Genomic DNA, 24,275 nt, shown 5'->3' with positions numbered 1-24,275 from the left:
CAATGTGTACAATTGAAAGAGGAATATGCTAAAACTTTAAATGTTTGAGGTTTTTTTTTTTAACTAGGGATTTCAACATGACAACATTCAAATTGCTCTACCGTTGTCCATTTTTGAGGTACCTCCATGTAAAATATATCATTTTAGAAGAAATTATTGTAAGTGTAGAATGAGAATTTATGAATATCTAGATTTTTGGAGGAATAAACACAATTATGTGAAATCGCTTCACGTTTTTATTTTCAAATAATGTAAGAAAGCTCAATAGGAATCGAGTTTTCTTTATTAAATAAATCTCAATGCTCTATTCTTCTTATTTGTGATGTTAAACTCTACAACTGATAGTTACTAATGCTTGTATCTGTTACAATCGCTGCAGTATCGACCCGGTACTGATACTTTTGTATCGGTACTCGCCCATTCCTAGTAAATGCTTTGCACTGGATAGAGGGTTCTTGTTTGAAAAATACTTCACAGGGGGTAGTAGGTACATTACTTAAAAAAGTTTGAGATCCAATAGTCTAATGTTTCCTTCATGCCTTCCAGACGCTGGTTCTCAATCCAGAGCAGCCAGCTAGTTTATCAGAAGAAGCTCAAGGCAAGTGCATCTACAGTTGTTTGATCCTGTTAAATATGGCCAAGTTTCACGATGCATTGTTTCTGTGGGCAGGACACACTGACTGTGGTCGTGGATGACCTCCGTTTGTGTTCCGTCAAACCTTCCGAGGACATTGAGAGGAGGTTCTGCTTCGAGGTGGTCTCCCCGACCAAGTAGGACTTCAGTGCTGCTGCTGATTTACCATGGAGAACGAAGAGGATCATATTTCTTGTGTCACACTTCTTTTTTTATTTTATTTTTTTTCCCAATCAGGAACTGCATGCTGCAGGCAGAGTCTGAAAAGCTTAGACAAGCTTGGATTCAAGCGGTTCAAGCCAGCATCGCCTCAGCCTACAGGGAGAGTCCTGACAGCCTCCAGAGTGAGGCCAGTCACACGCTTTGCATCCCTACAATTGTAGTACAGTAGGCTCCCGCTATTGACAGGGGATAAGGAGCTTGATGACGAAAAGCGAAAATCCATGTCTAATTGTCGCCCATTTCAATGCTTTTTTTCCCCTTTTTAGTTTTTTTTTTTTTTTTAAACCAAATTGGAAGTATGCAGGGTATGCTATATGCTTTCTTTGAATTAGTGATTTACACTAGACAGATGGTCTATAACACAGGGCTCATGAGCCATATCTGGCTCTTTCAAACTTCTTCAAAGGCCAAGATGTCCTCTAATGAGAACACTAGGACTTAAGTCAAAAGATATGGACAAAAACAAAAGCCCACCACATTGGACGCAAACAAACAGGCTGGGTTTTAAGAGACAAGATAGATATAGTTCGATTGTAGATAGACTGACAAACATCGAGAAGTGGATGTGTGTTTTTGACTGTGTGTACTATGTGTTCTATAGCATCTGGATAGAGCAGCCTCGCCATCCACCAGCAGCATCGACTCAGCCAGCGAATCACGAGAGCGGGGCGACCGTGGCGAGGGCATCCTACAGAGGATACTCTGCCTGCCTGGCAACCAGCAGTGTTGTGACTGCGGTCAAGCAGATCCACGCTGGGCATCTATCAATTTGGGCATCCTGCTGTGCATCGAGTGCTCCGGCATCCACAGGTATTTTTATTTCGAAATGTTGTTTTCACAATTTGATTTTTGTCAGACTACACCCAAAAATACCCCGAAGGATCAAGATATATGTATATTATAGACATTAATTATGTTTGGGTACAAAAGTTTTCATGCTATGGTAAGATTTGCTTGTTTTAGGGGCAGGTCTGTGTCATGCAGAGCCAGCCCGCCTCCTGACCCACATAGTGCTGAGCCAATAGCAAGACAGGTTTAGCTTACACTTATGTTTGTTTTTTGTCAGAGTGCTCATAAATGACATACCTTCATCCACCGAGATGCCAATCGGAGAGACAAAGTGCTGGGCTTGCTAACAAACACATTTTCAGAGATAATTAAAGACTGACGAATACTATAGTATTATATTCTAATATTATATAGTATAGTATAATATTCCACACTTCATGACAGAACAGCGCTCCAGAAATATGCCCCTTTTAAAGCGCCGGCCAGCTTTTGACTATTCATGTTGCATCCTCCAAGTCACAGAAGAAACAACATGGCATGGTCTGTTGCTGGGATACCGGCCGCACCGTATGTGGAACTTGAGAGGATTAGCATGACATTAGCATCAAGTCCCTGCCGAATGTCTATCTTCCAAGTGATGGAGTATTATGTACTGGTGCTGCCAACGTCTTGTCTTACTGAATTGTTGAATTATGTCTGGTTCCAGAAGTCTCGGCGTTCACTGCTCCAAAGTGCGATCGCTCACGCTGGACTCGTGGGAACCCGAGTTATTAAAGGTGAAAAACTGACCAACTAGCATGACTAGAAAGGAATAGTCCAACATATAGGAGTATGTCTCATATATACTAGTGGATATACCATATTGCAGGTTCCTATACAGTCCTGCAAATGCAGTCTCCATATTGCAGGCATCAACCCAAAACTTTGTACTTCAAAATAGTCACTTTTCATATAAAAGTCTATAATAGTTGTCAGATTAAATTTCACATTTTTTGTGTTTTAAAAGAGTCAGTTGGACTCTAAGCATTTACTTTAAATTTAAAAGAAAATACTGTTCTGTGCTGTGGAAAAATGGTAAAAAGGTTAGCGACAGAGTGATGTTTGATGTTCGTTTTTACCTTGCAGCTGATGTGCGAGCTGGGCAACGGTGTCGTCAAGCACATCTACGAGGGCTCGTATCACGAAGGGCAAGGTGTAAGGAAAGTGACGGCGTCTAGTTGCAGGTAGGAGAGTGGACTTCTAAATCCAGAACGACATTTGCACCCGTTCTATTAGGTTTTATAGACAGACTTTTCAATGGACGGTTCTTTTCAATCAAAATTAGATTTAAAAAATATATAAACATGTTAGATATTGCTCAACGAAAACAGCTTGGATCCAACCATACCTGCAATGGTCTTCCAGACAGGAGAAGGAGGCCTGGATCAAGGCCAAGTATGTGGAGAAAAAATTTGTGAAAAAGCTGACCGCCACACCTAGTCTCGTCAATGGCGACAGGAAGTCAATGCAGCGCTGGAGCCTCCAAAAGTGTCGCAGGCACAACAGTGCTACTACAGTACCAAAATCACGACGACGATGCCGACAGGAGCTCCGGAGCGCCTCACCGTCCAACCTCTCCTCAGGTTCCTGCTTATCATCAGCTTTATTAGCGCAGTCAACTTTGGCTCGGGATGGGTGATTAATAGATTTGATTTTTTACTGCAAGTTTATTTGTTAGGATCATTTTACATATCTTGGGCAGACATTGATTTTTCTTCATTTATTAGTACAAAAAAATGGGTTTGCATTTTGCCCCCCCCAAAAAAAAATCTTAGCTTGAGATGTTTGTTTTTAAGGCCATTTGCTCCACCCTCCTATCCTACCAACAACTTATTCTGTCTATTTTTTTTAACTCCTCTTCAGCTGTTCCCAAGTCCAGACGAGAGTCCTTGTTTTGTCCGGATGAGCTGGACTCCCTTTTCTCCTACTTCCACACTGGATCTGGACCTCGAAGTAAGTCTCGTACACTTATTGTTGTCTGCTGATGTCAGAGCTAGGTTTTGTCTATGCTTGCTACGTTTTTGAAAAACAAAAGTAAACACCCATTAAGACTGGATTCTGTTTCCAATCATTTTGTAGATCACTTCCTAACCTAGTTGCTACAAAGCATACATAAACTGTTGTTAGGATCTGCATATGTGATGCATGCAGCAGAAACACTACACAAATATAAATCCCCACTCCTCAACCTCACATCTGCAACTTTGCTGAACAGTCCAGTAGTTGCCAGTTATCGGAACCTTGTGCTTTTAGCGAACACTCTGTTGTTGTCTAGACATTGTTAAAAAGTCTCTTTCACATACTATGTCTCCTTGTCCATGTTGTGGCTTTTGTTGGTCCATGTTGTGGCATTTGTTGGTCCATGTTATGGCATTTGTCGGTCTGCCAGGCCTCAGCAGCGACAGTGGTTTGGGCAGCACTGATGGAAGCACTGACCTTCTGGTAATGGGGCAGATGGTAGACAGCGTAACAGAGGAAGGTTAGTGAAATGGAGTCGAGTCACTGAAAATTGAACTACTGATTCTTGTGACTTGACTTGAGACACGGTGTAAACCTTAAAGGGACAATATGTAAGATTGAGACCATTTTTCATTGAAAATGAATACATTAAATGGTAATCAATTTTTAAAAACTTGCAAATAAATGTGTTCTCAATGACCAACAGCTTTAAATATTGCCATGTTTTTATAGCTATGGACAATGGTAAATGCAGCACCTTTTCCTGTCCGTAGTGAAAAATGGTCTAAATCTTACACATTGTCCCTTTAAGAAGGAGCTTGCTTATCACAGAAGAAGCTCAAGTTTAGCCTACCACTGTACCACAAATGCAAGGCACCTCAACTACAGCCACAGATAACACTAGCAGCAAATATGCCATAGAAAAGCTCTTTGCTAAATTAAACTCACGATCACACAAAGTTTGAGAAAGTCTGTGACAGGCAGGATGGATAACATTTTATTTTAATGTGATTCTCTAATTATTTGGCCATTGACAAAAAAAGAGGACACCACTCCTCCTGATAGTCAAAACTACGGTTGCAGCCAGCACTAGGGTCCTACTCGTTATGACGACATATCTATAAAAAAATAAAAAACTAATCACTTATCGCCACAATAAAACACTGTATCAGAAAAAAAAAACCCTGGTTGAGTGTTTTTTGCAGCAACTTTTCGGTGAGATTCAAAGGAGGTAATTTGTATCAATTAATTACATATTTTAAATATTTCTGGTTTGTTTTGTATTTTTTATCTCTTGACTGCACAACTGTGGAGTATGAAGTATAATGCTCATTCTTAGCCAGAAAAGTAAAACGGCTTTTTGACATCTATTGCCATGTTCGTCAACGATACACCAAACTTCAACTCTTCAACGCCACTTTTCCTCAGAATGCGAGGCGTCCGAGGACTCAAGTGGCGAGGCAGAGCCGGACACGTCGGATCAGGAGGACGGCAGGTACCTCCATCCCGGGGCGCTCTTGTACAAAGCAGCCAAAGCTCGCAACCTACCCATTATGGCTGAAGCACTAGCACACGGCGCTGACGTCAACATGGTCAACAAGGACGACCACGAGAAGACGCCCCTCATACAGGCTGTGATTGGGGTGCGTCCTCACTACAACTTCTTATTTCCATCAGAGCGCTCACGTTTGTTAACATCTGTAGAAAAAACAACTCTTGTTACTTACACTAACAACCCAAGCTAAATTTTATTAACATGTATGCATTCTCATTACACCTGTACAAGTCAAAGAAATTTCACTTGACAGTCTTTAACCATTCAAGAAACATACAAGGACAATGACCAATAGAGGGACGAAAATGTCTCTCGATATTCACCAAGGGGCCCTCCATATATTAGATGAGAAAGGAAAAACAGGAGGGATGGGAAAGGGAGGAAAAAAAAACAAGACTTTGGCCATGTCCCCAACCAGGGCTATAGCATAAGCCTGGAAAAAAAAAAGAAAGAAAAAACTTGCATACGCAACATAGATGTACCCCACCACACATCTTGAGACATACATGTAGGAGACTGGGGGTGAGACATGACTCTGCGGTCTGAGGTCAATTGCTCTGAGGCAGGTCACATCACGTGAGCAGAATTTAGGATCAACATTGTAGTGTCTAGCAAGATTCTTCCTCTAAGGGAAAAGTCCAGATAATCTGTAAGTCAAGTACTACTTCACTCTTAGCAGGACTAATGCCGTCTTTGGCATCTTAATTTCTTACATAGAATAAAAAGACAAACACGTTTGGTTTTTTTTTTTGTTTTTTTCGCAACATATAAGGATGTGTTCTACAAAATAAACTTAGCAGGTTTACTGTATTTAGAATTGTTTCAGTGATTCTTTGTATAAGTCTGTAATGCATTGATTGAAGGGTTCCTTGCTAGCCTGTGAGTTCCTGCTGCAAAACGCTGCTGATGTCAATCAAAGAGACTCAAAAGGGCGGGGGCCCCTGCATCATGCCACCTACCTGGGCCATACTGGGTGAGTCAAATTTAAATGCTTACCTGCCAGCAACGTGGTATGCTTGTTGGTTATTCGATTTAAGAAAGACCCCTTGAGATGATTAGCCATCTTACTTTCAAGGCATCTTTCAAAGAACATAAAATGTACAATTTATGCAACTTATGACAGGATAAATGTATAGTTCTCCATCACATTCCACCCAAAACATTCCATCCACGTCTTACAACCATAACAATGCAACAGCAAGTACCTGTATACCTCAGACACATTACGTCTTTTAGAACTAAGCATAATACAGTGGCACCTTGACTTACGAGTATACTGTAGTTTGTTCCGTTACCACACTCAAAACACTCATTTCAAATAATTTCCAATAATTTCAAATTGTATTCTTCCATTTCAGCCTCCCAAATAACACCGGTAAACATGTCTGCAACGTATTTTTTTAAAAGGAAAAATCGTACAGTATTGCAATTCATAACAAAAAGTAATCATAAATAAAATGCAAAAACCAAAGCTATTTACTGTAAGCATCAAAATAACTCAATGAGCATTGTGCTGCTCTTACTGGTGTGCATGCCACCAGCATAATACACACAGACATGGGTACAACGGAATTGACATTGGGACAGTATTCGGCCATCTCAATCTGCAATCATAATAAAAAAGAATTTATGGCTGAGGTTTACAAACACGTGTCTCCTGTGTTTGTCTGTGTTTTTTCAGGCAGGTGTGTTTATTTCTAAAAAGGGGCGCCGTCCAGAATGACGGTGACGAGGACGGCCATGACCCATTGAGCATTGCAGTGCAGCAGGCCAACGCCGACATCGTCACACTGTTTGTATTTCTCTTTGGAAAGATTATAATATAATCGATACATTTTACATTTTGTCATCAAAATGAAGTGTTTTACATGTGAATTTTCATTTTGGCCCATCCTTCCACTTAAAAAATGAGCTCGGCCCTCAAGCAGTAAAATTTGCATTTAACTCAAGTGATGGCCATGCCAATAATTCCACTGTTGTTGCTCAGGTTGCGTCTGGCCAGGATGAATGAGGAGATGCGCGCGTCGGAAGGAGGCTGCGCCCAAGCAGGTCAAGGCACTGAACATCAGTACAAGTGATGCATTCATGACTTCATTTGCTTAAATAGCTCACAGTTCTCTGACGCTAGAGTGTGTAGAGAGCCTGCAAGGACATCAGGATTTGATGACATCACTGGGAAAATTTAGGTTCTAAAAAATGGCTGTATATATAAATACAATTTAAATCCCTGCTTTCTTAATGGGGACTCATTATGAGAAGTTTTTTTTTTTTTTCCAAATTAGTCTCATGAGCGCATGTTTTGCTTACCAACCAGATTTTTGTTGCGAGCAAGCCCTAATGCTGCAATTCTTCTCCATTGTTGCTAAACCGATAATACTCAGAAGCATATATTTTTTATCTTCAGTGAACAATGAGTACTATTACAGGAGCTTTGACTATTTCCATTTATATATGTATTTGTTCTACACTGCCTTCAGGTGGCCAGGGAATGAGGACAAGAAGGAACAGCCCAATTTCCATTCGACTAAAGCTAAAAATGTTGAAAAACTGTCCAATTATATTAATTTCATTAATTTCAAGTATGTTATTACCGTATGGTTTTATAAAGTACAAAATTAAAGGGTCCTATTTCTTTTTCAATTAAAAACCATATAAAATGTTTTTTTTTGGGGGGGGGGGGAGAGGAAGGCACCCATTAAAGTCATTTAATTTATATCAGTGTGGAAGGATGATTTGGGATAGGAAGTCAACAAAAAATAGGTAAGGTAAAAATCAGGAGCTTTTAAATGTCAATTTTGCTGCCTAATTTAGATTCCACAAACACAATATTAATCAGAGTACTATGCTCACACTAGTGGGGGCACATAGAACATGTTGAGAAAGGTTATGGGTTGACTTTCCTTTTTAACACTCTTGGGACCTTTCTATGTTCTCATATTTGCACGGGTCCTCTAAAATATTTTTGGAAGTCATAGGGGAATCTCAAAACAGTGAGGGGAAAATAGATCCCCGTTAAAATTATGGTGAGTATTGCCACAAAATGAAATACAGTAGATGTCATACAGCTTTCTGAGGGTGCCTTGAAGCAGTCACTTTTTAAATCATATTCTCCTCCTAACGTTCTGTATTCCTTGTATTTGAGTTCCGGAAGTGAAATGTCGTCATTGGACTGTGGCTACAGGAAACAGTGTTTGGACTGTCTTGACTGGAATACAATGAAAGGAAACTTTTCTGTCTCTTACACACAGTCAGAAAAGTTCATTGTTTATTTTTAATTGAGCCTGGAAGCGCTGACGGGACACAAAAGATGCAGTGTGGTTGCATTGAGCCGTTTCCGTGACTACCGTTAAGTGCTGAAAAAGGCTTTGCTCCTCATTAGCATATCAAAACATCCTTTGTCCCTCCTCCTGTCTAATATTTTTGTCCTCATCCTTGGCTGTGGTTCTTCCTCAGGAGACGCCACGTACCTGGACATCTTTCGAGAGTTCTCACACATGGCCTCCCACAATCCCGAGAAGCTGAAGAGGAGGAGCGTGCACTTCAGGCACTCCTTTCGGTAGTCAAGCCAATGGACAACCATTCAATGTGGACAAAACCAGCAATGTTGTTTTTCACCAATTTATGTTCTTTGGTTTTTTTTTTTCAAATAATTTTTGCTGAGTGTTTTATTATGTCCATTGGAGGATTTGCAGGTCTTATCCTCGGACAGATTTTTGTTTACAAACACCGAGCACTTACTGTACTTTTATGCATTTATTGTCAAACCGACCAGAAGTACTGTAACCTTCAAAATGAGAAGAAAGAAGAATCTAGACAAAATTTGAGTCTTCAAACTAAACACAACTAGAGCAGTGATATACTTAAGGAGCACATTAGGGCATCAGAGTCTTCCTCAAGAACACCACAGCCATTTGTCCAGAGATGGACTTGAACCGAGCGCCCCATGGTGGCATATAACGATCTTAACCACTTGGCAACAGTAGTCCTTTGTTAGATGTATTCTCATTGTAAACCTGTAGAACTGAGGTTTTCATGCTTTTTGAGTCAATTGACCCCCTGAACAGGAGCAGTATTTTTAAGGGGCCCCTCATATTCCAGAGCTGTCTAAACTCGGTCCTCCAGAGCCAGTATTCTGCACGTTTTCCAAGTTTCTTTCCCCGACATGCCCAATGTAGTTGACAAAGATTGTTATCAGGCTTCTGCCGGGCTTGCTAAGCTGATCATTTGAATCGTTTGTCAGGGAAGAAACCTCAAAAACATGCAGGATACCTGAGCTTGCGGACTAAGTTTAGACACCCCTGCCTAAAACCAATTAAACATAACTACCGAATGGATTCCCAAATGCCATAGAAATTTAAAAGTTGCCTATTTTTCTAAATTATTAGAGATATTTTTCTTAAAAAAAATTGCCTTTACAAGAACAGAAAAATGCCTTATCAGAACTTATGCGAATAAAGTTGTATTTTTCTCAAATAAAATCATAATGTTTAAATATGTCAATGAAATTGTTATGGCAAGTAAGTGTTTTGATTGTGGGGTAATGAACAAATACAATAGTATTTTCCTTCCATCCATCCATCCATTTTCTTGAGCCGCTTATCGTCACAAGGGTCGCAGGCTTGCTGGTGCCTGACCCAGCTGAACTTGGGCAGTAAGCGGGGGGACACCCTCAACTGGTTGCTAGGGCACATTTAAATGGAACTAGGACCAACACTATTCTTTAAAGGGTTTTGAAGTGGTGATAAAATTCTGGGAAGTTCCAAGTATATTTTCAGACGGAATTAAGGAACATTGCCAGTTCATCATATTTACCTTCAAATTCTACTAAGTAACATTCGTTTCAGTACATTCATGATTTGTATACATTCATTCTCATTGAAAGTGTACAAATTTAAAATTTCCCTCAGTTTTTGCCTTACATGTTGATAAACCAAGTATCATAGCTATTTGCTGGGGAAATTTTCTGTGAGCCATTATGCCATTTGAAATGACGAGATGCAATAAAATGTCAGTAAATAGAAGGTTGGGAAACTTTTTTTTTTCTTGACATATTTTGTTCTAGGTTATACTGTAGGTTCAAGGCTTCCCTTGATTTCTGTCACTAAAGGAGAAATTTATCTTGGACCAGAGCACAGCTGCTGACATCAGTATAAACATATAATCACATGTGTAAAGTATCTATTATATTTATATAAAGGCACCTTTTGACTTGAGTCGGATTTAACCCTTGGGGGCTTGTGAAAAACATTGTACACTTTTTTTTTTCTTCCATAAAATGTCACTGCTTTTGAGGTGTCATTATGTCGGCCACCATACTAATTCCGTTAGTTTATAGTTTGCGGTTGAAGCACAGAATGGCACCATCTAGCGGTCACTTCCCGTTCCGCAGTGGAGCAGATTGGGCATGCGCCAAAGTGCCAACTCGATGTGACGTAACTCAAGAGTGAATTCACAGACTGCACTGCTGTACACAAGAGGTAAACAAGCGTTTCGCTTCATCCTTTGAATTGCGAAGGGACGACAATTATTGACAAGTTAAAAGTTGCTTCGGGTTCGTTACGCGTCGCTCGTCACAAAACTTGTCATTAAAATGGAACAAAGCTCTGCTCGTACTCGTTCTATCGGACTTAGCCGTTAGCTGTTAGCTCGTTTAGTTACAATCAATGGAGGAGCAGAGGACGCTAATTTATCGCTTTTACAGTCCACACATAGATGAACAACTCAAAGTGTGCTATTATCTCGTCTTCTGTTTTGTGCAGAGGAGAGTTGCGTTATTTTCACAGTTTTGGTTTGAGTTTATGCCCTTTTATCACCTCACTTAAGAGAGATAATCCACATAGCAGTAAGAAGGCAGAAGCAGGCAAAGGGCGGGTCTTTGAGGCACCCCGACAGCAACGACAACCAATGAAAAGTCAGAAAATAGCACCCTTGACTGCTTTTAGCCAATGAGATGCTTTCACACAGGAAGTTTATAATGAGACTTCAACCGTATCCCAGCTGTCAAACGACATCGAGAAGTTCTTTTGGTGCAAATGACATAATTCGTTCAATGACACAAGTGATTATTTAAAGTATACATTTTATTTCAATGTGTTGTGTATCTGGTCAACTTACAAAGTGTTATTAAAGCACTTTATTTAAAATACATTGTTTTAATATTCCTTATTCGTTTCCTCTTCACAAACTAATTTTGTTGCTGACACTAACTGGCAACGAGTCAATTGTTTGTCTAAAATTCTAAATCCTCTGACATTGACTGTTGAGTGACCAGTTTATCTACCTGTATGTGCCCTGATATTGACTGTCTGCTTGTCCATGGTGTAATTAATGGAAGGATTTAAGAGTAATAAAAATAAAAAGTGAAACATTATACAAAAAAATTCAAGAAAATAAACATAAAAATGATGCCTTGTATGTTTATTAAGCAGGAAATGGTACTGAATAGCCTAAAGAGCGCGTGGTGATAAATTCAACACACATACTTTATTTTTTATCTTGTTGTGTACAAGATGAAGACTCCCCCAGACAGGGCAGGCATCAAGTTTGAGGTGGGCAGTCAACTGCAGGCAAGAGACCGTCACAAAAACTGGTATGTCCTACTCTCAGTGATACCCAATACGTTTACATCCAGCAAAGTTATTTATTCATTTATATTTTTGTGGCCTGTCAGGTACTCGGCCACCATAGACCAAGTTGACTACGACAAAGAACGCATTCTTATCCACTACCGTCGGTGGAGCCGGCGCCATGACGAATGGTTTAATTGGAACTCGCCATACCTGCGGCCTCTTGAGCGAGTCACTTTGAGAGGAAGGCGAGGCCTTAATCCAACTAGCGTGTCGACGGTAAGATGCACATTCACTTACACTTAGTAAAGATAATAATTACAGCTCTGACTCACACCCAAAATCCCCTCGACATTGTCAACATTGATTACCTATTATTTGAATTCAAACAAATGCAGACTTTTCAGGAGAAAAAAATAGACAGTCTTGCCAGACTTATCAAAAGTGTGTTTTTTAATAATTTTTAAAAGGCTCAGACTTCCCTCTACTCGGCCACATTGTCCAGCTCCTCCGTGGGGCCAGCCGAGAGACTTAGTCTCTCCAGCGTGTCCTGGGTAGTGCCAGGACAAGAGACATTATGTTTGATCATTTTTATGTAATGCACCATATTTTATCATAAATTATGTTCATGGCATTGTTTACTTTGGTAACCCTTGTATACAGAATGAAATAAGAGTGTAGGCTAAACAGTGCATAAGAAAGAATTATTTAAGTAAAATATTCATGGTTAGAAATACTATACTGTATATGGGTTTAAAATTGTCAAGCCCAATTCAGGGATCATATACATGACATTATTACTGGAAGCACAACACGCCATCAACTGTGCCAGCTGAACATACGTGCATGCCATTCTGCAACAAGCTTACATAAATATACAAATGACCATTGGTACTTCACACCAACTATTCTTTATTCATGCACAAACGAACTCTATAAGTCACCAACCTATCTGAAGCCCACAACAAATAGTTGCAAGACCCGCAAAGCGGTACACAGTCATAGGTGTTTTGTGAAGCAACAATATGTTGATGAACCAATGACATTTGCAGGCCTCACAATCCAAGGCCTCATTTGTCAATGGTCACATGATTTTCTTAGAAACAACGCATGTTCCAAATCAGGGCTTCATTTGACATGCCCACTCTTGCTCAATGTATGCTCAATACTATATTGACTATATTTTTGTTGTAAAATTCTTAATTCTATTGTCACTGCCTTGCATTGACGCCTGAGTGTAGATCTGAATGTTATTTAATGTGTTCCATGATTGTAGATGGTGAGATAAAATAACAGCTGTACTTAGTACATACCTTCATGAATGTTTTCCTCCTCCTTTCTTGCAGTCATTTGTTTCCGGCACCAAGGTTCTGGCCTGTTGGACCGACTGCCGTTTCTACCCAGCCAAAATCCTGCGTGTCAACAATGATGGCAAGGCTGCATTTACACAATTAGTTTTGCCATGGAGGTTCAATTGCTGTCAAAGTAGGGTTAAGTGATAGCTTTTTTTTAGTAAAGTTCTTCAAATCGGCTGTACATGTAATACAGATGTTTACAGAAGTAGTTATTAGATGCTTATAGTGATTAGAGATGAGCGAGTACCTACAGTGTCCCTGGCATTGAATGAGTTAAGGTCCAATTTCTATGAATATCCCCCTGAGGCCCAGCTTATTCACTTCTGCCGTGGGTGTCAGTTGCTTTTGGTCTATATGTTTTGACTCATTGGGTCCACCCTACCTAATTTTGTATAATCTTGAAGGAGACTGCCGTAATGAGATAAATAGATATTTTCTATAAAATTATATCAGTGGTTATTTATTTATTCTTCAAAATTTTATAAAAAGTACGAGTGGTATTGATATGTGGCATCAGTTGACTACTAAAGAATTGAATATTTGTCCTAGTATCGTCTGAAAAAAAATAAGTCATTGAACATTGCTGTGATGACGACAAAGAAAATACTTGATCATTTTTCATTATTGACTCATGCATTACAGAATTAAATATGTTCACACATCCATGATGTCAATATTTGTAATATACCCATCACACACACACACACAAAAATCTCAAACAAGTTTGAGCCCAGATCTAATACATATTTGCCAATGTGTCTTTGTGTTTCAGACTCCTACACAGTACGCTTCTATGACGGCGTAGTTCGGACTGTGAAACCACCTAAAGTCAAAGCCTTACAGAAGGTAAGCAGTACTACAAATGTACAGCACCCAATTCAACCAACCACAATGCCTTTCAACTGGTGTGTGATTGCAGAAGTCGAAATGTGAGAAGACAGCTGTGGGAAGTGAGGGATTGGAAGAAGGCGAGAGCGAGGAGGAATTCCAGGAAGAAGGAAGAGAAGATGAAATGGAGGAAGTGGAGAAAGAGGAGGAGAAGGCCGAAGGCGAGAGGGAACCACAACCATCTTTGTCATCTTCGTCATCGTCTTTGTTGTCTCCATCGGCAGCCAAGAGTCTTCCTCTCTCTCCAGGTGAAAACAGTGAGACTCATGAGCTGCCAATCACAAACGAGCTCAGCCAAACTGCTGTCCCTAACCCTGCCCACATTGACAAAGGTAAACACTTGCATGTGACCAACCGTTATCTTCCTTTAACATGAAATGAAAATAAAGGAGTGATCTATGTAGAATTAAAACTAATGTAAAATAAAGACGTCTAGTAAGCAATTATGACGATAAGCAATGAACAAGTTTTGCTCTGTTCGAGTCAACATCGTTAGGGCCAGCAGTGTATGTCTTTCAACTATGGAAGCAGTTTTGAAAATAGAAAATACGTTTTTACAGTTACGATTCCAATAAAAGTAATAAGCCCAACGTTTATTTTAAGAATGATTGACTTAAAAAAATTAATCTGTGCAAAACGTTCAGACAAAATATAGTTTAGACTGATTTTAAATAATTTTTAATGTGAAGATATCATTCATAGCTTGTGCAAAAAGAGCTATTCATCACTTGCATAAATCCCACAATGAAGTAGTTAGTAACTATTGTAAACACATCTTCACAACATCCTTTGATGAAAATGACTTTTTTTGATTTGCTGTGCCTGTGATTTTCATGATGCGTGTGTTTTGCCTGGAGCAGATGTGCTGTTGGAGCGCCAGGCGCACCTGCCAACCACTCACAAATTCAGCAGAGAACCACGTAAGTCCCCTAATATTTCACTTTCAAATGGATTTAAAATATTATTGGGGCAAAGTGGAGTGGTGGATGAGCGGAGCGTTGTGTGCTGAAGTCACGCAAATAGTCCATCCACTCCAAGAAGTTTGTAAAGTTAGTGTTTTATCTATTTGACAAGGAAAAGAAAATGGTTAAGCCAACATGCTAAGCTTTCAGTTTTACAATCACAAAATAAAAATAATAATAAAAAAATAATATTGGATATGTAATAATATATAGATAAAATAATTCAGAAGTTCTCTCCCTTTGAATGTTTTATATTTTAGTGATTTTTAAAACTATATATATTTTAGGGGTACAGAACACAACCCAAAACAAGCATTTTTACTTTTTTTTTACCAAAACAAGTATTTTTACTTTTTTTTCTTTCCATCTCCTTCATTCAAAACAAGATATGATTTCAAAAATACAGTGCAGAAAGTAATAATGGATGGATGGTTTATTAGTTGCTTTGCTCTTACGGAATATTCTTTGAAGGGACACTGCTTAAGATTTTTCATTACAGACAGCAGGAGGTGCTGCATTTACCGTTGTCCGTAGCTATAACAAACATGGAAACCTCTGGAGAAGTGCCACTCCCCATGTAATATAATTTAATGATTACTAGACCTACGATTATATTTAAAACATACTGTTGGCCATTAAGAACACATTTATTTGCTTTTTCAAGTTTTTCAAGTTTATAATCATTTAATTGATTCCTTTTTAATGAAAAATGGTCTAAATCTAAAACAGTGTCCCTTTAAGGAATATTCAGCCACAGGAATCTAGTCTTGAAAGTCACGTGACTTCTCGGTTCTTTTTGATTGGTGAATTGGAGTCAAAAGTTGCCATTGGTTACCTGCAATTAGTGCAACATTTCCTGAGTCGTGTGATTGAAGTCTCTCTAACAACTTAAAACAAATTGATTGCTCGATGCAATACAACAATAATATCCATCCATTTGTTGTCTGAACTGCTTATCCTACATTGGTAAAAATAAGAATAGCGAGTAGAATGAATTGGAGTTACCTCGAAACAAAAATACCCAAGTTAAAAGTATGTTGCATTAAACCTTCCTGACAAGTACAATTCATGCAAAGAGTTTAGTTAAATATAACTGGGTAAATGAATATATTTAAACTCATGCTTACATCATGGACTAACTTGAACATTTGTGCGTCAGTGTACAGGGTGATAAAGAACCAGCCGCCTCCTATCCTCTCCATTGAGCTGGACCACAATCCCTTCAAGTGTCCATCGTCTGGCTGCACTAAGTCCTTCCGGAAGGCCAGTCTGCTGCATTACCACATCAAGTACTACCATGCGGAACAGCAGCTGCATCAAGAGGAGCAAGGCAGTCCAGCAGTGGTAGACACGCCAAAGTCAGTTATTATCTTTGCCAGTGCATCAAATTACATAGGCTTTCTTTAAGTACGGGTTATACAGTATCCTTCAGAATTATTGGCGCTCCTTGTGAACTCATTCAATCCCTGATGTATTTTTACGTATCTTTCAAGAGTTCATTCAGTCCTTGGTACATTATTCATTTCTTTATTCATACAGTGAAATACTCTGAGACCCTTTTTTTACCCTAGCACTTGAAAAAAAATCTGTAAATTATTTCATGTCTGCAATCTGCAAAGGTATATAAATACATCTTTGGGATTGAACGAGTTCAGATATTTTCTTTAGCTTCTAATGACTATTTTTTTGTAAAAAATAACTACTCAAAATCCAGCCTACTCTTTTGTGTCTACGGTGTCCATTTGGTCTCAGCAAGGCAGCAGAGGTAAATGCACCCTTCCCAAACAAATTAGACGTAATTAAAAGGGTTAGGATGTCCTTTACTGAGCACACGCAGACTCAGTAGGATTGTGCCAATGTGGACAAAAAACAAAAGTCCACAATAGTGGACATGAATGAATAGACTGGGTTTCAGAAGGATATTTTTAAGTGCCATTAATTCTAAACAGCACTGTACCTGAGATGTGATACAGTTCAAGAATGAATCATCACATTGGGTTTTAAATCAATGCATTAAAAGTTTTTACATCACAAACAATGTTTCAAATTAAGAATAGTTTTTGTTAACCCCTGAAACAAGATTTCACTAAACATTTCATCAGCACAACAAACTAGCCAACTCACCATATTCTAGAGCTTTCTATAGTCAGGTCAATTCAAATGTATTTATATAGCCCTTGTCTGGCTACTGGATGGTTCTGAACATAGCCGCTGAAAGCTGCCAGCAAAACACTTCTTGATGTCTTGACTTTGTTGAAGGAGGAAGCGCTCAACTTCTGAGAGCAGCCACTTTCTGTACGACACAGCAAGCATCGCCTGTCAACATGATGACAGAGAACATAGGACCGTGGTAACAGGTCAGCTGATGCCACTTGACTGCCATTAAATGTCTTCTGCAGTATGTCTATGTAGCTCTGCCCTTTCTGGACCGCACCAATTTTATTAGTGGCCCAATTCAATAACTACCAAGAAGTGGGTACAGTACAAATGCTGACATTAGGTGAACAGACACTACATATGCACCATTTTCACATTTCGCGTTCAATAGCATAAGTTCTGCTCGCTAGGCTAGCACATAGCAATAACAATGACAGTGTCAAACTCTTCCATATAGATTTGATGCCTCCCAGAGTTACGTCAAGTTACTGTTAATGGCATCTTACCTTTTTCTCTGAAAATTAAATTTGGGGAGTTGACGTTCCCTTTACGCTTCCAAATGCCCAATGCAACATATGTAAACCACCATGTTTACAGTAACTTGAATATACCTCCAATGTAGCATATCACATTATGTTTAATGCTTTATACACCTAGGCTCTAACTGCAGGTGCAACAATATTTTTTGTTAATCAATGAATTGTTTTGATACCTGTTTTAATTTGAAACGGTGAAAATGCTTGGAATTTCAGCTTCTCGCGAGCAAATGGTAACTGACTACTCTTGTCCTCCATGAAAGCATATTGATTATCTTTGTTTTGTCCAAAAAAAAAGATGCTTTGATTAATTGACAAAATAATCAACAGATTGATCGATTATCAAAATAATCATTACCTGCCGCCCTAAATCTAACATATTGTTGTCGTATTTAATTTTCCAAAACTTGCATGCTCCAGTGATGCCAATTGACATCAAAAGAGAAAGTGTCACTTTGAATCACATCCTGTAAATGCAGCCATTTTGTTGTGATTTCGATGTCTAACAGGGTTGAAGAGGGACAAGAGGCTTCAGGACAGGAAAGAGAGGAAAACCTGTATGAGGCTCAAACTGAAGAAGAAGAAGAAGAAAAAGAAGAAGAAGAAAAAGATGAGTCAATCAGGTACTAGTACTAACACCTGAGCATGACCAACACCAAGACCATGATGTTGACAGCAACAAAAATTATATTGATCATAGAACTCTCAGATATTTTTTTTCACTGAGATCATTTTAAAATGATTTAAAGCAAAAGATGCTTCATCTTTACTTGGGCACCTAATGTCCCTTACGTTGAGTATCTCACCATTTGCAACTGGTTAGCTGTTGCTTCAATGGCCTCTGCCTTTCGAAAAGAACCATGTTGCTTTGTCTGTGGAGCCTCGTCCAGATTACAGACATCTACCAAAATCTTCCAATCATCTCACTAGTCGTCATCATGAAAATGTGAAACAGAATTCATTGGGATTGACAGACCTGTCCTTGTAATTTAGACCGTCATAACAGTCATTGGTTGTCGGTGCCCCCTTTCGTTAACGTCGATCCGCCATTTTTCACACTGAAAGTTATAATCGTTGGTTTGTGTAGCTTCCTCGTCACTGCCCCCAACATCCATAAGTCTCAAAAATCTTTTGTAAACACCCACCCTAACCAACTTTTTATGTTGCACAACATATAACAATAATACAGGTGAAGCAAGAAGACAAATTAAAGTAAGGCTCTTGATCCTAACCTGCATTAGGTCATCATGTTTGTTGCGGTGCATTTACCTGTATGCACTTGTGACTAGAGTGCAATTGACAATCATGTCCACTGGGAGGCATTGTCATGCTTTGCATGGTATTTAATTTCGACAGTTAATGGATGGCCTAAACATGCATAAATATTAGGTTTTTGGATGGCTACATTTCACACCCGAAAGACTCATTCGTCTGGTTCACTGAAACAATGCCTTTTGTTGTGTGGTTGCCGCGCCCCCTTCACGACATTTTTCTACAGCTGACTAAAGGGGCCCACCCATGAAACAATTTAAAAAAAGTTGGCATAACATTGGTGTATGTAAATGTATGTGTGCTATTGTGATTTTACAAAAAGGAAAATTTGTCAGCTTGTTTGTCAGAAACGTCCAATTTTGGGTAAGAGCAACTGATGGTCTGCTGGTTATTTCTTCCACAAAAAAAAAAAAAAAAGCTGAAAAAAGTACAACTTTTTGGGGTGATATAAGACTAGGTTCACACTGCAGGGCTTTTTTTTTGTGAACTCAGATTTTTTTTCTAAAAGTCGTTGACATATCTGAATAGATGTGTCTGATTTGAATTGAATTTAGTCCCACAGCAAGTGGCCTGGGTCGCATTTGAAAAAATTCGATTCACATGCCATCAAAAGATCATATACATGTCTGGTAGGAGCGAAAAAAATCTGAATTGTGTGACTTTATTCAGCAGTGTCAGCAGCGTGAACCTAACTTAAGAGTCTATACCTCTTTTTTTGGTAGGTTAAGGGCTTATATTGTCACAAAACACAACATTTTGTGTATCTTGAAAGTTCAGTTGAAATGCTTAATATCAGAGATAATATTAATGTATTTCTGCTTTGAACACTGCCAGCAGTCAATAAATGAATGCACACTACAGTACACCCCAATATGTACGGTATTTTGTACACATACAAAAAAAACTCAATAGCTGGGGCGCTTGTAAGTCGAGTATGACATACCCGTAAAATATACCGGTAGATAGACTCTATCTATATATTACGGGTTTATAAGGCAAACGAAAACTGCAATGAATATTTTGTTTTGTTTTGTTTTTTTTTATGTCTCAGAAGTCTGCAGTAGCGACAATGACGGTTTGGCCTTGTCCCCTATCAGATTCAAAGTCAGCGAGGAGCACCCCAGCACACATGCGTGTAAAGACACACATAATGTACACCAGAAGAAGAAACGCTATGCTGCCATTCACATCATCACTGTCCCGCTTTTTATAGTGGACGACGGCAGCGACTGGTCAACGCTGACGGCCGAAAGCGGTGAGGACACAACATCTTGGTCGCTGGCCACGGGCGCAGAAGACTGCGAGGTAGTGAGGTGTGTGTGCGAGGTGGACGAGGAGCACGACTTCATGATCCAGGTCAGCTGCATGGTTTCTTTTTCAGCATCGGAGCACGAGTCACAGCGTTACTTTTTGTCGCCTGCAGTGCGAGTCGTGTTTGTGTTGGCAGCACGGCACCTGTATGGGATTGTACGAGGACAATGTCCCACGCAACTACATCTGCTACTACTGCAGGCACTGTTCAGGTAGGGGACAAATGTAAACAGAGCAATTGGGAGTAGGCATGGGCTTATAATTAGATTCTGATTGTATGATATGTTTAACTTAACACAAATAAATGAAAAAAAAAAAAAAACAATATGGATTTTTTTTAGGTTGATGCCGATGCCAATGTTTGTTAAAAAAAAATAAATAAATAATGACCAAAGATTAAATGGTGATTCTTTGAACATTTACATGAAGTAAAAGACGTGAACTTCTCCTGGTCAAGGTGGGCGTGTATTGACGTTTGCGCAGGCGTTACGGAATCGGTATAGAGGTGGTATGAGGGCTTTCATCCTACCTGTGAAGTAACTCAAGTAGACGTGAGTTGAAAGGAAGTTCCTTATTAACTGCCTAAGGGGGTGCTGAGAGCGCATAATAAACATGGAATCCTTAGAAATACATCTATGAAGAAAAATAACACTTTAGGGGTGTTAAGGCTTATAAACTAACAACAAATCAACAACAGTACCTCTAAATTCTCTTATATATATTTTAGGATACAAGGCTATATATTTATGTGTAATAAATAATGACACCAGTGTTACTTTTATACAACTGCTATAAACGGTTAGCGTGTCATACAGGTAAAAAGTTTACATAATCTTCTAATGTCAGCCGTTTGTCTGATGCTTGAAGGGCCACAGTTGGCCAATTTAATTGATCAGGCCCTAGTTACTAGCATATGCTGGTGCTTACATACACACATCTTTTGAGGACTATGCAAAGACATCTGTGTCACGAACTGTGCCTCATTTTTCCAATATACATCCACCCCCTTTTGTCATCCTCCATGGGTGTGCAACTGCTGTGTAATTAACTTTAAAAATCTGGCTCACTGCCTCAACTGGGAGCAAAAAAAAAAAAAAAATGAATTCCAGAGCTCATTACTGATGACAGGCAGCATTAGTGGTTCTTGAAACTTCTACTTTTCAAAACCACAAACAGCTAAACCGGTCATCGATCCATGCCGAAATGGACCACAGTTTTGATCACTTAGTAATTGAATGAATGAGTCAATCAAATGTTGAAAAATGAGCCTTTTGCTTCTCAAGAGTATCTGTAACAGTTTTTGCTTTACTGTAGAATTGGCATAAGAATAGGTGCCTTCTGTCAGTCGTCTGTATGTACTCATTGATTACAGCCATCTTGGGCTTCATCGCCACATTGTCCTTCTCTATGTGTCCAGGTTGGAGGCGGACACAGTGCTACCTGTCCGAGCCTGACCTGCTCACATCGGGGCGCATGTTCGGCCTGTCTTTTGTGAGGGAAAATTACTCGGACAACAACACCTCCAAAATCACGCAAACCAGCGGGCTCTTAGCGCACACGCACAGTCTCAATCAAGTCCTGAGTGGCCTGCAGCTGAAGATCAGTCTCTTACAGTGAGTCTGCATCTGCACTTGTTGGCTCAGCCTCGACTAATGAGTGTGCTGGATTGTAACAGCTTGACTCACACAGGTTGAAAATTCAGTGAGGACCCAACTTGACTCACTTGGGTTTTGCCACAGTAGCTTGTCAATTGCTTGAAGCTTGAATGTTTCAACTTGTGACTTAGTTATGACCTCCATTTACATGCGAACTCCCACCACTATTGTCCGGCCATACAGTACGCCGTCACACCCCGACCTGCAGCTCTGGCGATTGCCATGGACGACGGACGAAGGGCAAAAGCCGAGAGGAGAGCCCCCCGTCAGTTATGTCAGCAGCGAGCACTGCTACCAGAAGCCCGGTGCTTTGTGGGAAAAGGCAAAGGACAAACTGACAGTTGCCGTGAAACAAGAGGCACTCGATGAGGAAGATGAGGTAAGACAATAAAACAATTTCAACAGGGTTCAGTTGGAAATAAGGGTGCAGCTGTTGAGTAATTTGATTGGGGCTGAAATGCATCCCCCAATACTTTGGTTAAAAAAATGTTCGGGGCATTATTTCTGGCCCCAGATACCTGTTTATTAGTGTACACAGAAAAAATTGTCAAGTCATTTGCAGCAACAATTATTAATACTCTGCTCGACAGTAAAACACAAATATTGGTCCTCAAAAATGTATAAAAGTTGCTCATTCTTAATTATTATTGTGGTGTTCATGTCGGGCGCAACAGTAAGATGACAATGCAAATATGAGTCAAATCAACCGTTATGCCAACTTAAAAATTATTGTGTATACCGAGGCATTTGTGTCCTATTTGTTAAGGAAAGATTTATTTGGAGGTTTGCCTTCTCACCGCATTTTCGGTGTTTTTTACTGTCTTGGAGCGTATTACCAACTGATCCTGCAATTGGCTTGACAGATTTCTCCTGACACAATACAATAAATGAATCGGGTACAATAATACATGTATCCTGGGCATGAAAAAATGGCCCAAAAATACTCAAATTACTCAAGGAGTCGTTTCTACCCTTCTGTGGAAGCAGGTTAAGCACAGGTGAGCAAACCCTGCATGAAATGAAGTGTGATTCACAAGCCTTGCTCATTACTCGGCTGCTGTTGCCAGGGCAACCTGACAGCGCCAGCAAGGAGCTAGTTTGACTCACGCCTGAGATGCAGTGAGAAAAATGGGTTAAGACTGGGCAATCAGTCAGTTTGATTAGTCTTGCGCGTGTCTTTCCAGGAAATAAAACGAGAAGAAAATGATTGGCAAGACTGCACCAAAAGCACATGCGCAAACGGAGCTGAAGGGCACGCACGCGCTCACCCGACAACCTGGGTGTCCTCACTGACTTCGGTGACAGAGTGCCAGCAAAATCTGCTGGAGCACGTTGAGCGTCTACATCAACAGATCAGCACCAGGATGGATGTCATTGAGAAAGACCTGGATGGTAAGACAGGCGCTCAATTTTGTCTGTTTATTCATGGGTGTATACCAATAAGTGTGTTGTATTGAGATGTGAATGACCTGAATTACAATTATTTCAAGATACGACCCAGCATTCAGAGCATTTAGTTGCGAATGCAAACTTGAAATACAAGCACTCTATGGTGAGAGTGAACTCATTGTGAGTCACTTTTTTTAAGAATCTTCAACATGAAAGGAATCAATTACTTAACAATGTTAGATAATAGATAATAGATTTTTCAAAGTTGGGACCATTTGTCAAAATGAGAACTTCACACATCTTGATATTTTCTCATTCAACTTTATTATCATGGATGATGCTTAATGACCTGGAATGAGAGCTGTTCGTTTTCAGATGCTAATAGCTTAATTTTCTCCATCGCTCAACTCTTTCACTATGATTGACAAGGATAGATGTCAAAGATCCATTTTAACGAGGCTGCCTGTGAAAACGTAATTGTGATTGAGATCTTAGTACTTTTGTAAAAGTTTTTCTTCTTTCACTTTTTCTTTCTTTCTTCAGTTTTGGAGTCATGGCTGGACCATTCGGGCGAGCTGGAGCCTCCCGAGCCGTTGTCCCGACTGCCGCAGCTCAAAGAGCGGATCAGGCGCCTGCTGCGCGACTTGTCCGTCGTGAGACGGCTGTCTGCGCGACACTGGCACTCTAGCTAACGATTTATGAGCCGGCTAGCACATCGGACAAATCACGCACTCTTGTTTGTGGCGCAGCCCCGCCCCCAAAAGGGCACTACGCGGAGAAAGAGGTGTTCCTCCTTCAGCAGCTAACTAACTTCGCGTCCACATCAACACACACACTTTAGCATGATTGTTTTACCAGCGTTATGATATAACTTTGTTGTATACTCTTCTATTTAATTTGTTGGAAACCAACAGGGTTCGTGTTTGTCGAGAATCGCGGCGAGACGTTTCTCCAACAGCCGATAAAAATGATTTTAAGAAACAGCA

The 24,275-nt window shown here is 39.8% G+C and overlaps 2 protein-coding genes and 1 long non-coding RNA gene across 7 annotated transcripts in view; 2 read left to right on the top strand and 1 right to left on the bottom strand.

The window, feature by feature from the left end:
* LOC148427328 (arf-GAP with coiled-coil, ANK repeat and PH domain-containing protein 3-like) overlaps nucleotides 1-8,897 on the top strand; it is a 22,770-nt gene extending 13,873 nt beyond the window's left edge. Inside the window, exons 12-25 of the mRNA XM_088403200.1 lie at nucleotides 547-598; nucleotides 671-771; nucleotides 872-983; nucleotides 1,458-1,666; nucleotides 2,352-2,421; nucleotides 2,771-2,868; nucleotides 3,050-3,267; nucleotides 3,548-3,637; nucleotides 4,074-4,163; nucleotides 5,072-5,286; nucleotides 6,062-6,171; nucleotides 6,880-6,990; nucleotides 7,186-7,247; nucleotides 8,652-8,897. Coding sequence (XP_088259326.1) covers nucleotides 547-598; nucleotides 671-771; nucleotides 872-983; nucleotides 1,458-1,666; nucleotides 2,352-2,421; nucleotides 2,771-2,868; nucleotides 3,050-3,267; nucleotides 3,548-3,637; nucleotides 4,074-4,163; nucleotides 5,072-5,286; nucleotides 6,062-6,171; nucleotides 6,880-6,990; nucleotides 7,186-7,247; nucleotides 8,652-8,758 — 1,645 coding nt within the window. The 3' untranslated portion in view covers nucleotides 8,759-8,897. The remainder of the gene's footprint in view (nucleotides 1-546; nucleotides 599-670; nucleotides 772-871; nucleotides 984-1,457; nucleotides 1,667-2,351; nucleotides 2,422-2,770; nucleotides 2,869-3,049; nucleotides 3,268-3,547; nucleotides 3,638-4,073; nucleotides 4,164-5,071; nucleotides 5,287-6,061; nucleotides 6,172-6,879; nucleotides 6,991-7,185; nucleotides 7,248-8,651) is intronic.
* LOC148427327 (uncharacterized) lies at nucleotides 3,500-17,283 on the bottom strand. 2 transcript variants are annotated; one of them, XR_015863794.1, is made up of 5 exons: nucleotides 17,094-17,283; nucleotides 16,097-16,280; nucleotides 13,078-14,321; nucleotides 5,192-5,341; nucleotides 3,500-4,123 (listed from the first exon to the last, which is right to left on the bottom strand). It is a non-coding gene; the product is annotated as an uncharacterized LOC148427327 (long non-coding RNA). The 2 variants fall into 2 exon arrangements; XR_015863796.1 differs by lacking the exons at nucleotides 3,500-4,123; nucleotides 5,192-5,341 and adding an exon at nucleotides 11,541-12,314.
* Nucleotides 10,600-24,275, top strand: LOC148427326 (PHD finger protein 20-like). 4 transcript variants are annotated; one of them, XM_088403230.1, is made up of 17 exons: nucleotides 10,600-10,675; nucleotides 11,708-11,787; nucleotides 11,869-12,043; nucleotides 13,111-13,195; nucleotides 13,892-13,965; nucleotides 14,039-14,339; nucleotides 14,868-14,927; nucleotides 16,129-16,327; nucleotides 17,229-17,326; nucleotides 18,172-18,285; nucleotides 19,989-20,069; nucleotides 20,148-20,290; nucleotides 20,358-20,457; nucleotides 21,663-21,858; nucleotides 22,084-22,279; nucleotides 23,085-23,292; nucleotides 23,833-24,275. In XM_088403230.1, the coding sequence occupies exons 2-17, from the start codon at nucleotides 11,708-11,710 to the stop codon at nucleotides 23,979-23,981; spliced, it is 2,259 nt and encodes a 752-aa protein (XP_088259356.1). In that variant the 5' UTR covers nucleotides 10,600-10,675; the 3' UTR covers nucleotides 23,982-24,275. The 4 variants fall into 4 exon arrangements, with proteins under 4 accessions (XP_088259356.1, XP_088259348.1, XP_088259364.1 ...); XM_088403222.1 differs by having other exon boundaries at nucleotides 19,986-20,069; XM_088403238.1 differs by having other exon boundaries at nucleotides 14,039-14,255; nucleotides 19,986-20,290.

Source organism: Hippichthys cyanospilos, chromosome 2, assembly GCF_059441005.1.
Source record: "Hippichthys cyanospilos isolate Australia breed blue-spotted pipefish chromosome 2, RoL_Hcya_1.0, whole genome shotgun sequence".
NCBI lineage: Eukaryota > Metazoa > Chordata > Actinopteri > Syngnathiformes > Syngnathidae > Hippichthys > Hippichthys cyanospilos.
The sequence above is the reverse complement of the archived record's forward strand: the minus strand, read 5'-3'. Positions and strand labels throughout refer to the sequence as shown.

Coding starts and splice junctions, on each gene's coding strand:
- LOC148427326 (XM_088403213.1), top strand. CDS start 11,708: ATGAAGACTCCCCCAGACAGGGCAGGCATCAAGTTTGAGGTGGGCAGT. Junction 11,788..11,868: donor AGAGACCGTCACAAAAACTG/GTATGTCCTACT, acceptor GTGGCCTGTCAG/GTACTCGGCCACCATAGACC. Junction 16,328..17,228: donor GCAGTGGTAGACACGCCAAA/GTCAGTTATTAT, acceptor ACTTTGTTGAAG/GAGGAAGCGCTCAACTTCTG.